Source organism: Phallusia mammillata, chromosome 7, assembly GCF_965637545.1.
Source record: "Phallusia mammillata chromosome 7, kaPhaMamm4.hap1.1, whole genome shotgun sequence".
Classification (NCBI taxonomy): domain Eukaryota; kingdom Metazoa; phylum Chordata; class Ascidiacea; order Phlebobranchia; family Ascidiidae; genus Phallusia; species Phallusia mammillata.
In genome coordinates this window covers 14480311-14496715 of record NC_137258.1, presented here as the reverse complement: position 1 = coordinate 14496715, position 16405 = coordinate 14480311, and the positions used below count along the sequence as shown (strand labels likewise).

General features: G+C 35.8%; 1 protein-coding gene across 7 annotated transcripts in view; it reads left to right on the top strand.

Moving 5' to 3' along the window:
- LOC145239300 (protein furry homolog-like) overlaps positions 1 to 16405 on the top strand; it is a 165299-nt gene that overhangs the window by 21328 nt on the left and 127566 nt on the right. For 6 of the 7 annotated variants that reach the window (XM_080102608.1, XM_080102605.1, XM_080102606.1 and 3 more), the window contains 2 exons: positions 3609 to 3773; positions 12263 to 12422. In XM_080102608.1, the coding sequence (XP_079958734.1) occupies positions 3609 to 3773; positions 12263 to 12422 (325 nt within the window). The remainder of the gene's footprint in view (positions 1 to 3608; positions 3774 to 12262; positions 12423 to 16405) is intronic. The other variant, XM_080102607.1, reaches the window with a different exon arrangement.

Below are 16405 nucleotides of genomic sequence, written 5' to 3'. Positions count from 1 at the left end.
AGCTGCCTAAAAGTACAGATTAATAATTTCTCAATTGGTGCATAGGTTTAGCTGAACAGTGCTAACTGTTTATGACGTCATCACCAGTATTGTGAAGATTGCGGTGCCTGTTTTTTGTATTGTTTGCACACAATAGGCGTACATAAAGTCTGGTGCATATGGTTACTAGGCTGAATCATTTTTCTAGTCCCACGAAATCTGTTTAGAGCAGCTTGAGAATCAAAATTCTTAAAATAGTTTTAGTTATGTCACAGCTGCCAGTCAATGTATCTTAATGTACATGGCCATGACGCACAAACTCATTTCCGCGGCCAGCGTGTAGCTGTGCAGGTTGTGCACCCCTGGTTTAATGCAATGTGGGTCTGACGGTATGTCTGAAAAATATTTTTGGGGTGCGATAATAAAAGTTTGCCGCCCACTGATCTAAAGCATCTTTGTTTTAGTCAAAAAAATGTTGTTCAAATTCTATCTTTTACACGCTATACATACATAGGCATTAATTTTTTTAATATTTTTCAATGTGTCTGACTTAATGCACAAAAGTTTCTTTTTTTATTATGGGTCCCCTTCCCTGAAGGGGACGCATCTTGATTTCACTCAGTTTTTTTTTTTCTTTTTTCTCCGGTGAAATTTGTCCATGCACTTTTGGCATGAAATCTTTGGTGGATTGGAATGAAACTTTCACAGATGGTAGATATAGTCTTGCAGATGTGCCATCTGCTTCGTTTGACTTGATAACCCCAGTGTTTACCCCGCTAGACCCCAAAATGTAAAACGTTTTTGTAGGTTGCTGCGCACCACAAACAGAAAATTTCTGTAGTGTAATAGTATAATAAAGGCACCAGTTCACATTACATGTGTGTTTGTGCATTACTTGGTGGATGTTTTTGCACATGCCAGTCACAGGGGTGTTAACAGCCTTATGACGTCAGAAGCGTTAACCAATGTTGCTAATAACGCCCCTAGTGGTAAACATTGGCCGATTTGGATAAAATTTTACAGGATTGTTGTTTGGGTCATTGTAATTTCATATTTCATACTTTTGGGTGTTGAACCCCATCAATTACCATACTAACCCCCTAAAATGGGTGAAATTTTTAAACAGCGTCGGAATTAAATGAAATTTGGACAGCTTGTAGAGTTTATCACTTATAGGTGTCGATTGTTGTGTTTAACCCTACAGTCCCAATATTTACCCCTCTGGCCCCCTAAAATGCGTGAATTTTTTCAACAATGTCTAAATTGGATGAAATTTGGACAGCTTGTACAGTGTGACATTTATAGTTGTTGATTGTTGTGTTTAACCCTGTCACACCAACATTTACCCCACTAGCCCCCAAATTGCGTCCATTTTTTACAATGTCTCAATTGAATGAAATTGGACAGCGTTTTTTAGCTTTTTTTCTCAGATAGAATGTAAAATAAAAACATCTTGAAAAATGTATAAATGGAATGAAATTTAAATAGTTCGTACTCCATATAGCATGTTTATTATGGGTCCCCTTCCCTGAAGGGGACACATATTGTTTTTGTCTATATTTTTTTTTCCTTTTTCTTTTTTTCTTTCTAACGCGGATTTGTTCCCACGTTTTGGTCAAGAAAGAATGGTTCAAACTTTTTCAAACTTACACACATTACAGATATTGGTCTAAAGATGGTCCATGTGAATTTTGACCCCTTTTGATCCCTCGGTTCACCCACAGCCCCCCAAAACGTAAAATTTTTAACGCGGATTTGTTCCCACGTTTTGATCAAGAAAGAATGGTTCAAACTTTTTCATATTTACACACATTATAGATATTGGTCTAAAGATGGTCCATGTGAATTTTGACCCCATTTGATCCCTCAGTTCACCCACGGCCCCCCAAAACGTGAATTTTTAAACGCAGATTTGTTCCCACGTTTTGGTCAAGAAAGAATGGTTCAAACTTTTTCATATTTACACACATTATAGATATTGGTCAAAAGATGGTCCATGTGAATTTTGACTCCGTTTGACCCCTCGGTTCACCCACAGCCCCCCAAAACGTAAAATTTTTAAAATGGCTATACTTGCTAAAGCAGATGTTTCTGGAGTTTCATACTTTTTGATTGGTACATTGCAGCGTATTTTAAACTATTTTGTAACTTGAGGTTGTATCCATTTTCACCCCTTTACCCCCAAATATTTGTTTGTTTGTTCACATGTTATTGAGGCCAGAAATACAAGACTTAACCTGCTGAAATTTTTAACAGCTGTGGATAGGGTGCTACTTGTTGGCTGATAAAAATTTCAGTGCAATCGGCTCAGTAATAGTAAAAATATGTTTTTACATGCTGTCTTCTGTCATATTTGTGCTCGCTCAGTGCACAGCTGACGCAATGGGAGTGATTGGCCATAGTGGCGCATAGAAAAAAAATGCCTCTGCTTCACGCATGAACGCAGTCGTTACGTGACCATTTTCTCAGTCAGATAGAAGTCTCAACTCTCAAGGGAGTAATTCACTTGTTTACGATTAAGGCAGGTGAATGCAGCGGGAGTGCTCAGCTTGACGTCCGGACCGACGTTTTATGAGGCAGTCGTGTCGGTGATTAGAAATCAGCTGTTTTTGTGCAGCTATGCTATGTCGTTTTATTAAGTTATCAAGCACATTTTAAGTTTTGGAAAATTGTGTTTAAAAACTGACCTTGAATGACAATATCAAGGTCAAAGCATGAGAATAAATTGAAAGTATTTTTCCTGTTCCTATTTACTGTTTTTTGTAATTATATGACAATAATGATGCAAAAACAATAAGGACAAAACTTTTTGGGTTAAGGCTAAAGTTGGTTAAGCTTGTCCTTAAGAATCTAAAAATAACCAGGATGTTTGTTTACCATAAATCCGCACAAACGCGCGTGTGGGGACCCATTCGTTTTTGCTTGCAAAAACAATCATATGTGTAGATCAAATGATGTGTATAGTAAATTGGTAAATATCTAACAGTGATTGTGCCCTATTTTTACTGTTACCAAATCACATATGCATATGTGTGGGGACCCATTAGATTATGCTTGCAGAAACAATTAGGTTATAAAGTGCCAGTAAAAAGATAGGGACCCAATGAAATGTAGGTGCCAAATATATATCCATTATAAATATAGTAAATGGAATATGTGATACATCATTAAATATGATGTAGTATATATAACCCGGCAATATATAGGAAAACCACTATTCTAGTTGATGCACAGTACTGATCACTGTGTTTGCCCTTACAGCACCAAACTTTTCCATAGTTATCTCTTGACATGCATTATTTACATCTTTGCATGTGTGGGGACCCATAAGTTTCTGCTTGCGGAAACAACAAAGGTTATAAAAGACAGTGGACGACATGGGACCCAATATAAAATAAATGTAGGAAATATATTAATCTTTTAAAATAGGTTATGATGTATATGCAAGGGTAATATGTGCTAAGCCACCCTTCTAGTTTTTATCCTTATAGGGCAGGCAACCTTTCTATACAATATGCTCACAGTAAGTTTGCCATCAAGTTGCATGTACCTACTGCATTTTCTTTCTTGTTGAAGAGGTTTATTTTAAAACATCTCATGCTGAACATAAATTTTGCACTTTTTTGCAGCACAGGGATCAAAAGATTTCACGAGTGGCTTTGGAGTCTCTTTACAGATTACTTTGGTCATACACTGTTCGGATAAAATGTGAAAGTAACTCAGCTACACAAACAAGATTGCAGTCTGTAATAAAAAGCTTGTTTCCTTTTGGGTCTAGAGCTGTTGTGCCAAAAGTAAGATACAGTAATGTGCAGTGTTGAATACTACCTTATTATGTTCTGAGGTTGTATTACATTATTTTGCCAAAAATTGTAAATTAGGATTTATATAACAAAATTTTAGGCACACAAAAAAATTCAGAACTGATTTTTAAAACTTATGGATTTGAATCCAAATTTGCTGAATATAATAAGTAATTGGAAACTAACTAACAAAGTTGCATTGATTTTATGTAAAAAAAAAATTTAAAATTTTATGGACACAATTAAACATGTGATAATTATATGGGTCCCCTTCCCTAGAGGGGACACATATTGTTTTTGTGCATATTTTTTCTTTCTTCTGTGGTTGGTTATATGGATTTCGTCAAGAAAGAGTGCTTCCAATTTGTTCAAATTTACACACATGTTAGTTATTGATCCAAATTTAAACCTCCTGATGGTTGACCAAGAATGAACAAGCAGGTCACCACAGGCTCTCAAAACAGATTTTTTTAAACAGCTGCAATGACTAAAGCACGTGATCTAGGAGTTTCATGCTTTTCAAAAATTTTCTTTTTAAAATTGTGCATACACTTTTGGTAAAAAATCTTAGGTGAATTTGGACAAAACTTTTACAGATGGCAAATACAGTTACGCAGATCTGCTTCGTTTGACTTGATAACCCAAGTATTTACCCCGCTAGACCCTAAAGTGTTAAACGTTTTTTAAGGTTGCTGCGCACCACAGATGAAATATTTCTGTGGTGTAATAGTATAATAGAGGCAACAAAACATATGGTTTTTGTGTTTGTGCATTACTTAATGAACGTTTTTCCACATGCCAGTTAGAGGGGTGTAAACAACCCTATGACGTCAGAAGCTTTAACAAATGTTGCTAATAACACCTGTAGTGCTCAGAATATTAAACATGTGGATAGGATTTTACTAGCTGTTGATTGGGTCATTGTGGTTTCATATTTTATACTTTTGGGTGTTTTATCCTATCAGTTACACCACTAATGCTCTGAAATGGGTGAGTTTCTTAAACAGTGTTAGAATTAAATGGAATTTGGACAGCTTGTTGAATTTGTCTTTCATAGGTGTCAATTGTTGTGTTTAACTCTGTAGCCCCCAATATTTACCCCACTAGCCCACTGTAACGGGTAAACTTTTTAAACAATGTGAATTGGATGAAATTTGGACAACTTATAGAGTGCTATTTATGGGTCCCCTTCCCTGAAGGGGACACATATTGTTTTTGTCCGTATTTTTTTTCCTTTTTTCTGTCTAACGCTGGTTTGTTAAACGCATTTGGTCAAGAAAGAGTGCTTCAAATTTGGACAGATGTTAGATATTAATCTAAATTTGATCCTCCTGAAGTTTGACCCCGAATTACCCAGCGGTTCACCCACAGGCCCCCAAAATGCAAAATTTTTGAAACATGGTTTGTTATATGCGTTTGGTCAAGAAAGAGTGCTTCAAATTTGTTTAAATTTTGTCAGATGTTAGTTATTAACCAAAATTTGATCCTCCTGAAGTTTGACCCTGAATGACCCAGGGGTTCACCCACAGGCTCCCAAAACGTAAAATTTTTAACGCTGGTTTGTAACGCTGGTTTGGTAAAGAAAGAGTGCTTCAAATTTGGACATATGTTAGTTATTAATCCAAACTTGGTCCTCCAGAAGTTTGACCCCGAATGTGAAACGTAAATGTGTCTAACGCTTGTTTGGTCAAGAAAGACACTGTAGGCAGAAGTCCCAAGAGAGTAACTCACTGGTTTACGATAGCAGGAGGGCTCAGCTTGACGTCGGACAGACGTTTTACGAGACGTCGTTTTGGTGAACAGAAATCAGCTGTTTTGCACAGCAATGCTATTTCGTTTTATTAAGTTGTCACTCACATTTTCAGTTTTGGCAAAGGTTTCACACCTATGACGTGATTTAAACCTAATAAGCATGCTTCGGTTTCGTATATGTCAAGCAAAACTTGTTAATCAAAATAAAGTTGAAAAATCAAACTTGACATTTTTGCAAGAAAAATGGTTTTTTTTAAATGCTCGTTGTCAGGTCGGCCGCCGCATGACCATGGGTTACTTAAGGTCAACTAGTAGGTATTACTAACACAGTTCAGAACTTTCTTTCGTCGTAATGTAGCGTTTTTTTTGCAATAAATTTAGGAATCAACACTCAAGGCATGTATAAATTAGGTTAAACGGTGTTGTTGAACAGTAAGGACGGCTTGCTATTGAAAACGGTGTCAATAGGTCAAACAGTCGTTTGGCGTGTGCACCCTGAGAGGTTACTACAGGTCAATGGTTTTGCGAAACAAAGTTAAATGAAAAACAATTTGTTATGTGTGCACTTGTAGCAAATTGCTTTTTAATTTAAAGTGTCTGTAACACAACTGTTACAGCTTTCTAGAAAAAAATGTGTTTGAAACCCGACCTTGGACGACAATATCTGGGTCAAAGCAAGAGATTAAATGAAAGTATTTGTTTCGTTCTCTTTTAATGTTTTTGTAATTATATGACAATAATAGTGCAAAAAGAATACGAAAAATTTTTTTTTTATTGTTGGGTTAATGCTTTCTAAAAATTTGTTTTTAAAAATCTAAAAGTCACCGCAACATTTGTTTACCGTAAATCTGCACAAACACGCGTGTGGGGACCCATTAGTTTTTTTTTTTGTTTACAAAAACAATCATATGTGTGGATCAAATGATGTGTCTAGTAAATTGGTAAATATCGTATAGAATATATAAAATGGAAGTATATCAGAAAGCCACCCTTCTAGTTATACGTGTAGAATGTTGTGTTTCACCCTGTAGCCCCAACGTATACCCCACAAGCCTCCCAAAATGTGTTTTCTGTCCGAATTGAAAAATTTCTAAAACAATGTCCGAATTTAATGCAATTTGGACAGCCTATGTGAATTTCCGATAGCTATTTCTTGAAATGTATGATTCACAACTGTGTGGGGACCCATAAGTTTCTGCTTGCAGAAGCAACCATGGTTACAAAAGACAGTGGATGATATGGGGACCAATATGAAATAAGAGTGGGAAATATGCTAATGTTTTAAAATAGGTTATGGTGTACACGCAAGGGCAACATGTGCTTTTTTTACGAATACAATTCGAATTGTTGTCGGCCTTTGGCAACGTAACAATTCGTAAAATCGAATACATGACTATATTTATACGAATACAATTGGAATTGTTGTAGGCCTTTGCCAACCTAAGAATTTGCAAATTCGAATACACGGTAATTTTTTACGAATACTATTGGAATTGTTGTTAGTCTTTGGCAACGTAAGATTCTTAAAATCGAATACATAACTACAATTTTACGAATACAATTTGAATCGCCGATTACCTCCAGAATGGGAGTGGTCGAAAATATTTTGCCACATATTTTTGCTAAATAGATTCAAATACAATTCAGTTGGACAGTGAATGTGACTTGATTTGACAAGTTTTTGTTTATGTTACGAAACAATGACACATAGAACTTTGATTGTGACGTTACATAAATGCAATTGTGTAACAAAACTTGCAACATTAGGTTGTTCTCAGCACATGACAGGTGTGGCGTGTTTATGAAGCAAACATCTCATTTAAATTTGGGGGAATTTACATAACGGAGATTTAAATCAGTCAAGCTAATGTGGCAAAACAAAGCTTGTTGGTTTACATTTTTACCGATAATTTTGCAATGCAAAAACCCAAATGTTACTTTTTGTTTGATTACCTTTTAACCGCAACTACAATTACTGGAATCGATGCATTCGAATTGTTTTTAATTGCTTCTTACAACAACCAAACAATTCGTGAATTCAAATAACTGAAACTGTTAATTCGAATACAATTCGAATTGATACATTTTAAAAAGTAAGTAAGTATTCATGAATGCGAATACACGCTTGGAGTTTATTGGAATGGTATTCAGCCCATTAGAAGCTTTGGTTCGGCCCCAACGATTTTTTTTGTTCAGTTGACTTCTACTGTTGTGAAGCTTCAGTGATTTAAAAAGTTCATCGATTCTCCAGTTTGTTTCCGTGATTTGAAATGTTATTTGTACAAGAAAATACATACGGTAAAAAATATCATGTTGTAGCCATTAAAAAAAATATCATGTTGTAGCCTTGTCCAGAGAAGGCACATTTGTTGAGGAGATATCATTAACCAGAAACACTGTTGCTGAGCGAATAGATGAATTGGCAGATGATTTGAAACAACAACTTAAGTCAGTATCATTCAAATTTGAACATTTTTCTATTGCTATTGATGAGAGCATCGACCTCAGTGGAATAGCACAGCTTGCAGTCTTCATCAGAGCCTGTTACAGTGAATTCAACATTATTGAGGAAATTCTTGAGCTGATCCCCATGCATGACACTACAACAAGTCAGAATATCTTTGAGAAAGTTGAGCAAGTTCTAGATGACTATAGTCTTGACTTGAGTAAACTTGCATGCTTATCTACTGATGGTGCGGCAAATATGGTTGGCCAACATAATGGTGTTGCTGCCAAGTTAAGAAAAAAGGTAGAAAAATTGCATCCTGGCTCATCAATGGCACATTTTCACAATTCATCAGCAAAACTTGTGTTTGAAAATTTTAAAACTGGATCATGTGCTTAGTTTGGTCACAAAGAAAGTGAACTATATTAGAGGTTGTGCTCTCAACCACCGCCAGTTCAGCCAATTGTGCGAAGATATGGGTAATCACTTTCTTTATGTTCCATTCTACACAGATGTCCGCTGGTTATCATGTCAAAAAGTTCTAAACAGATTTTATTTGTTGAGAACAGAGATAATCATGTTTTTGGAAATGAAAGGTCAAAACACTGATGAATTAAAAGATGAAAACTGGCTCCAAGATCTTGCTTTTGCTGTGGATATTATGGAACAATTGACTGATCTTAATCTAAAATTACAATGTAAAAACAAACTTATTACTCAGTTGTATGATGACATTAAGTGCTTTATTGCCAAGTTAAGCCTATGGAAGTCACAGCTGTCAAAGGAAAATTTGGTTCTTTTTCCTACATGTGAAGAGCTGAAAAAGGCTACCACTACTGGTGTACTTGAATTTGCTAAGTATAGCAGTCATCTTCACTTGTTGTCAAATGAATTTCAGAAAAGATTTGATGATTTTTCATCTTTTGAACTTCAATTTTTATTATTTTCTGCGCCATTCAGCTTTGATGTTACTAAAGCTGAAGAAAGTCTGCAGATGGAATTATTAGAAATGCAGTCAGATTCTACACTCTGATCAAAGTATCTTGAAGTAGGATTACCTGGCTTTTTTTCATATCTTCCTGAAAATTTCAAGAACTTTAGAAAGTTTGCCACTAAAATTATGTCCATGTTTGGTTCCACTTATATGTGTGAACAGCTGTTTTCCTTTGTAAACAACTAAAACCACCCAAAGAACAAGGCTGACTGATCGGCATTTGTCATCACTAATCAAAGTTGGAGTTGCACAGACACTTTAGCCCGATATAACAAAAATTGTCAGCAAAAAAAGATGTCAAACCTCTGGACAAAGCACTAATACTAACTGATAAAGTAGCAAATACCTGCTGCAGTTTTAAAATATAGTCTGTTTAGAATGATGTTCATAATACTGTTGGGCAGAACAAGTGTAATGTGTAGTGTAATTACTTCGTTGTTTGGTATTCATAAGTGTGATTAAAACAATTGTTTGCATCAAACATGAAATTGTGTGATTGTGTGTCAAGGTATATAGCAAATTATCGATGAACAAATAATTTGACATTACTGTATATGCGCCATTAGCTTTGTATGATTACATAACGTGACGCATGCGGCCCGGATGATTACATAACATGACGCATGCGGCCCTTGGAGGACTGTGAGTTTGACATGCCTGAGTTACACTATGCCGTTTTATCATTTATCATGTGCATTTCAGTTCCTTAGATGTGGTTTAAACTCGATAAACATACTTCCGTTTCATATATGTCTGGCAAAATATGAGAGGTTACTTCAGGTCAAATCTTACTGTTACATTTTAGCCTGATTGGCGTCTGTGCCCTTGCCGGATCAAATCACTCCAGAGCAATTAGTTAGTTAACGATCAGTCGGAAATACCTGTTGCTTCATGCATGACCACACTTGCAACTAGGCTATGTTCTCGCTGGAATAGAGCTGTAATGTTTTCAGTTATTTGTATCACAATGAAGGACGTTATCTATATTGGGTGGCGGATGTTTCAAGGCTTTTTTAAGATAAAAACAATTATGTTAGTAGATCAGATAGTGTATAGCAGGGGTGTCAAACTCGTGGGGGTATGAGGGTCACATTGCAGTTTGGAACCAATACCAAGGGCCGCATGTGATTTTTGATCAAGTTTTATACACTTAAACAAGGGGTGCACAACCTTTTTGCTACAGCGGCCACATTGCAAATCCTTACTTCGCGAACAGCCGCCAATTACTTGCTGGTTTTTGTTTCAAAATTACAGATGTAAAGAAATTGGTTTATATCACATGTATATACCATCCATTAGCGCCCCAAAAGTCCAGATTAATTTCCAACTTGATACACAGATTAAGCTCCACAGTGTGAAGATCAATATTAATTATGGGTCCCCTTCTATGAAGGGGACACATATTGTTTTTGTCCGTATTTTTTTTCTTTACTTTTTCGTTTTCTGTCTAACGCTGGATTGTTATATGCGTTTCCTCAAGTAAGAGTGCTTCAACTTTTTTCAAATTTGCACAAATGTTAGTTATTGTTCCGAATTTGATCCTCCTGAAGTTTGACCCCAAACGACCCAGCGGTTCACCCACAGGCCCCCAAAACGTAAAATTTTCAAAATGGCTGTACTGACCCAAGTACATAATCTGAGGGTTTCATGCTTTGTTGGTTGGTGCAATGTAAGCTATTCTAAAGAATTTTGTAAATTTTTATTGGATTCACCCATTTTACCCCTTAAACCACATCGGCCAAATAGTTACTTTTACAGCCCATATGTGTACACTGTCAGTCAGATAGAAGTCTCAACTCTCAAGGGAGTAATTCACTTGTTTACGATTTGGGCAGGTGAATGCAGCGGGAGTGCTCAGCTTGACGTCTGGACGGACGTTTTACGAGACAGTCATGTTGGTGATTAGATATCAGCTGTTTTTGTGCAGCTATGCTATGTCGTTTTATTAAGTTATCAAGCACATTTTCAGTATTGGAAAATTGTGTTTAAAAACTGACCTTGAAGACAATATCAAGGTCAAAGCATGAGATTAAGTTGAAAGTATTTTTCCTGTTCCTATTTACTGTTTTTTGTAATTATATGACAATAATGATGCAAAAAGAATACGGACAAAACTTTTAAAGTTGGGTTAAGGCTGAAGTTGGTTAAGATTTTCCCTATGAATCTAAAAATAACCAGGATGTTTGTTTACCATAAATCCGCACAAACGCGCGTGTGGGGACCCATTCGTTTTTGCTTGCAAAAACAGTCATATGTGTAGATCAAATGATGTGTATAGTAAATTGGTAAATAGCATATAGAACATATAAAATCGAAGTATATTAGAAAGCCACCTTTCTAGTTGTTTATGACGTCATAGTCTATATTGTGACACTTGTGGTACCTGTTTTTTTTCAAATTGTTTGTACACAATATAAGTACAAAAAAGTCTGATGCATATGGCTACTAGGCTGGTAATGCTCTTTTCAGTACCACAAAATCTTTTTAGAGCAGAAATTCAAAATATTTGGTGAAGGATTTTTAATTATGTCACAGGCCGGCACAACATGTGTCCGTATGACCACAGATTGTGCACCACTGACCGCAACTTAACACTTATTTTTAGCAAGAGGAACTGATTTACTATTGTTTCTATTAATAACAGATGAGTTTTTATTTATAAATTACATTTCTGTAAATGTATGTTTAAATAACAGCCTTCACTTCGAAAAAGTGAGAAAAATTATTATGTCTAGATAAAAATCTGACAAAAAAACTACAATTGTTGATGAGTGTTTGAGAGGCCGCACTAGAGGGCTTTGTGGGTCGCATGCAGCCTGTGAGTTTGACACCCCTGGTGTATTGAGTAAATTTTTAAATACGACTTGGGATATACAAATTGACAATATATAGGAAAGCCACCTTTCTAGTTGGTTATCCAAAGTTAATCCTTCTCTAAAACTTTGACCCTGGGTGACCCAGCAGTTTACCCATAGCACCCCCAAAAGTGCTATTATAAACAGAAGTTAAGTATTTTTAGGCATTCTGTAACTTTTAGTTGCAATTTATTGGTCAAGCAAAATATATGTTTAACCAGCCAATTTTCTAAACAATCTATAGGCTGCCATTTGTGCAAAGCAATATGTTTTAACTGATTCATTAAAATATGCTGCAAAAATTTATTGAATTTTGATTAACCAGACAATCCTAAGAATTTTTTTTCGTTATTAAATTATATTGAAGACTCCAATGTATTAGAAAGACGTTTTTTTAGAAAAATTAAAAAGCTTAAATAAGCTTTTTTTGAAGGACACACCTCTAAGCATTTATGTGAAAATTATTCAATTTATTGCACAAGAGAGGCTAGATTTTGCAATGAAGGAAATAATTATTGACTTACTTGGACTTCATCCTTCATCAACTCGAAGTTCTAGGATTTTGACATTACAACCTGAGAGAATGAATATCGGTAAGTACAACTTGCTTACTGCTTAACAGCTCAATTGTTTATGTTTATGTGCTTCTATTTTTAGCATTTATTTGTAGGGTGTTTGTTTGCTGTTTAATATTTTAGTCTTATCAGCCCAGTGGTTAACAGCCCCAGATATGTGTCAAAACACCATTCTGCATTTCCCAGCCACTTAACTCCAATGGGAGTGTATGATTGGTTTACAATGGGGAATGGCCTTTGCTCCATGGTTGACTACACATGTCACTGGGCAATGTTTTTGCGAAAATAAAGCTGTATTGTTTTTGGTTACTTGTATTACACTGTAAAGGCTGGCAGACATTACATATATTGTTGGTCCTGCTACTCTGCTACCATATGCAGTAGTTTATGGTTGTCTGTTTTCCAACGATAGTAAGCCCATCCGTTTTCAGTTTCTGTATAAGGTTGCATATTTAACCACTTTTTTATTTTGTGCATCTCAGGCAAACCTTTGTGGTTGCATAAAGCAATTAAGTGATTGTTTTTCGCTAGGCTACTGCCTTTTGGTAGGTCACCGTAAATGTATTGCGACTTAAGAACCACAAAGAACAATTGGTTGCATCTCTAATACAACATGGATTCATTTTTGTAAAAAAAACTTGAGAAACAATACTTTGTTATGAACAGTTTAGCCAAAATGTAGTTGCTGAACATAAATGATTAACTTTGTTCTACCAATTACCCTGCAAATGGTCATTGAAGGTAATTCGGCTGGGCTACCGCTTAGCAAGAGGATAACGCATACATTTTGCCAAAAAAGCTAAAGAACAAATTACCGTATATACACGCCGATAGGTCGCGCCACCGTATAGGTCGCACTATTAGTTTTGTGTTAAAAAAGTGTAATTTAGAGTTGAATCGCACATAAGTCGCACTGAAAATCTAGGGATTTAAAAGGCCCTTTCCCTAACTTTTTTGCATAAATAACTGGTGCAATTGGTCGTGCGTTTGCGCTCATGAAACTGTCTCGCATTGGTATGTGCATGCACGAACGCATGCACCCGTATTCGATGCCACATTTTCAATATAATTCGCGTCTATAACGCGCACCCTTAATTTTTTATTGAAAATTAGTATAAAATTTTGCGTGTTATACTCGAATAAATACGTTATATCCGCCCAATAGGCCGACCGGAAAATACGGTACTTGCAATAGCCGAAAACTTCCAATTTTGTTCCGACTTGGAATTTGGTTCTGACTTGATTTGCACTTATGTCAAGCGGATAGGTCGCACCTATATTTTTTTTTAAATATAAGGAAAAAAGTTGCGACCTATCCGCGAGTACATACGGTAGTGTTCTCATGCTGCAACACATTGGCAACTCGTGCCTACAATTTTTTGGGTGCTGATCCAAGTTTTTAGCCTTTATGGAACATGTAAGTTGGCAATATATAGAAAAGCCAGCTTCTTTTGTGTAGAAAAACAAGTAATACAAATCTAAATTAGCAACTCCATTGTAACCTAATTTTCGTCATGCAATAATGTAAACAGACAGTATAATTTGTTTTGTTTACGTGCACGGCTACAGACCAAATTCAATAACATGCAGTGATAATGTGGCTCCAAAACACACGCGACACAGGCTCGAAACAAAGCATTTGTACAGTAAAACAGCAACCGCAAAAAGGAAAAAAATTGGTAATAAAAGAGACAGGAAGTATTTGGGTTGGACAACATTGAAACAAGACGTACAACAATGAACACTAGCTGACACACTTTCTATTCCGACAATAATATGGACATGTTTCATTTGAGTAAGTTATAGTCACAGTCTCCATTTTCATAATATTGGGCTTCCCTAGAACTTATCAAATAGTAATGGGAGATAAGAAAAAATCCCCCCAAATAACTTTTTCGTTTATTTTTCTTGGATGTGTGCAGCGTGCAATATCAAGATCCTTAAATGTATTTTGGAATCGAATGCCACATTTGATGCCCTAAAAGACCGCATGTGGCCTTTAAGCCCCAGGTTCCCCACGCCTGGTATAGCCTATACCTGTGAATGATGTTTAAACAATAAATTTACACATGTATACCATTTATTGTGACAATGACATAATAACGCATAATTTTTTGCGACCCCAAAATTATATCTGAAACAGTTGTGTTATTTAACGAATCTCCCACTGGCAATAAAATGTAAGAAAGAAAGATTCTTACTTCCGCTCAGTAGAATATTAGACTGTTTCATAAAAACAGGTAAAAAGTATAAATCCTTTTTGTAATAACAGAAATATATGTTTCACCTTAACAAACAGGCATTGTCAGTCTGTAAAAGCAAACATGTAGTGGGCTGTCGATAAAAAGTTGTGAAAAATAAAATAGTTATAACACATCTATAAAAATTGCTGGTCGTTTGTAAAATTGAAACCTGCAATACGGCTATTAGTAGCGAAATGGTTGTGCATTATGTAGAAAAAGACACACATAATCGTATAGGCTACTAAAATTTTCTGCGCATTACCAATCCCCAAAAATTTTTGCACCTCTGGGTTATTATGGGTCCATTTCCCTGAAGGGGACACATATTGTTTTTGTCCGTATTTTTTTCTGTTTTCTGTCTAATGCTCGTTTATAACGCTCATTTAGTCAAGAAAGAGTGCTTCAAATTTATTCAAATTTGGACAGAAGTTAGTTATTAAACCGAATTTGATCCTTCTGAAGTTTGATCCCAAGTGACCCAGCAGTTCACTCACAGGCCCCTAAATCGTAAAATTTGTTAAACGACTGTACTGACTAAAGTACATCATTTAGGAGTTTCATGTTTTCTTGGTTGGTACAATGTGACTAAGTTATTCTAACAAATTTTTTAACTTTTTATTTGATTCACCCATTATTACCGATAAACCCAAAATAATCGGTTACAGTTTTAGGCCAGAAATACATGCCCTAATGTGCTGAAATTGTAAACAATTGTTTGTAGTAGATTACTCGTGTAGTATTTATGGGTCCCCTTGATCACATATTGTTTTTGTCTATTTTTTTTTTTTTTTACTTTTTTTCCGTCTAACGTGGAGTTGTTTCCACGTTTTGGTCAAGAAAGAATGGTTCAAACTTTTTCAAATTTACACACAATATAGATATTGGTATAAAGATGGTCCATGTGAATTTTGACCCTGTTTAATCTCTTGGTTCCCCACAGCCCCCCAAAACGTGAAATTTTTAAAACGGCTATACTTGCTAAAGCAGATGATTCTGGAGTTTCATACTTTTTTGATTGGTACATTGCAGCGTATTTTAAAGTATGTTGTAACTTGAAGTTGTATATATCCATTTTCACCCCTTTACCCCAAAATATTTGTTTGTTTGTTCACATGTTAATGAGGTCAGAAATACAAGACTTAACCTGCTGAAATTTTAAACAGCTGTGGATAGGGTTCTCCTTGTTGGCTGTTAAAAGTTTCAGTGCAATCGGCTCAGTACTTACTCTTACAGCCCCAAATATGTTTTTACATGCTGTCTTTTGTCAAATTTGTGCTCGCTCAGTGCACAGCCGACGCAATGGGAGTGATTGACGATAGTGGCGCATAGAAAAAATGCTTCTGCTTCACGCATGAACGCAGTTGATTTTCTCACTGGTTGGAATTAAGATGTTATGATGTTAGTTATATTGCGCTGTAAACGTTAATGTAGGTCAACTTATTCATGTTCCAAAGCGCAGAGTGACAACGCAGCACGATTTGTTACACCTGTGTAATGTGACTTCTCAAACTGAAAACGTTAATAAAACTGTTTCAGAACAGGTTTTGGACATAAAAAGGCCAGCTAAGCAATCATATTGTTGGTATGTAGAAACTTAACGCCGCCAGGGAACGCTATGTGCGGATTCAAAATCATAATGATTTTACTCAAATTGTTTGTTTGTTTGTTTTTTTCTTTCATTTTTCTTCTCCCCAAAGTTTGTACGACTCGTTTTTCCATCAAATGTTTGATGGATTTGGCTGAAATTTACACAGATGG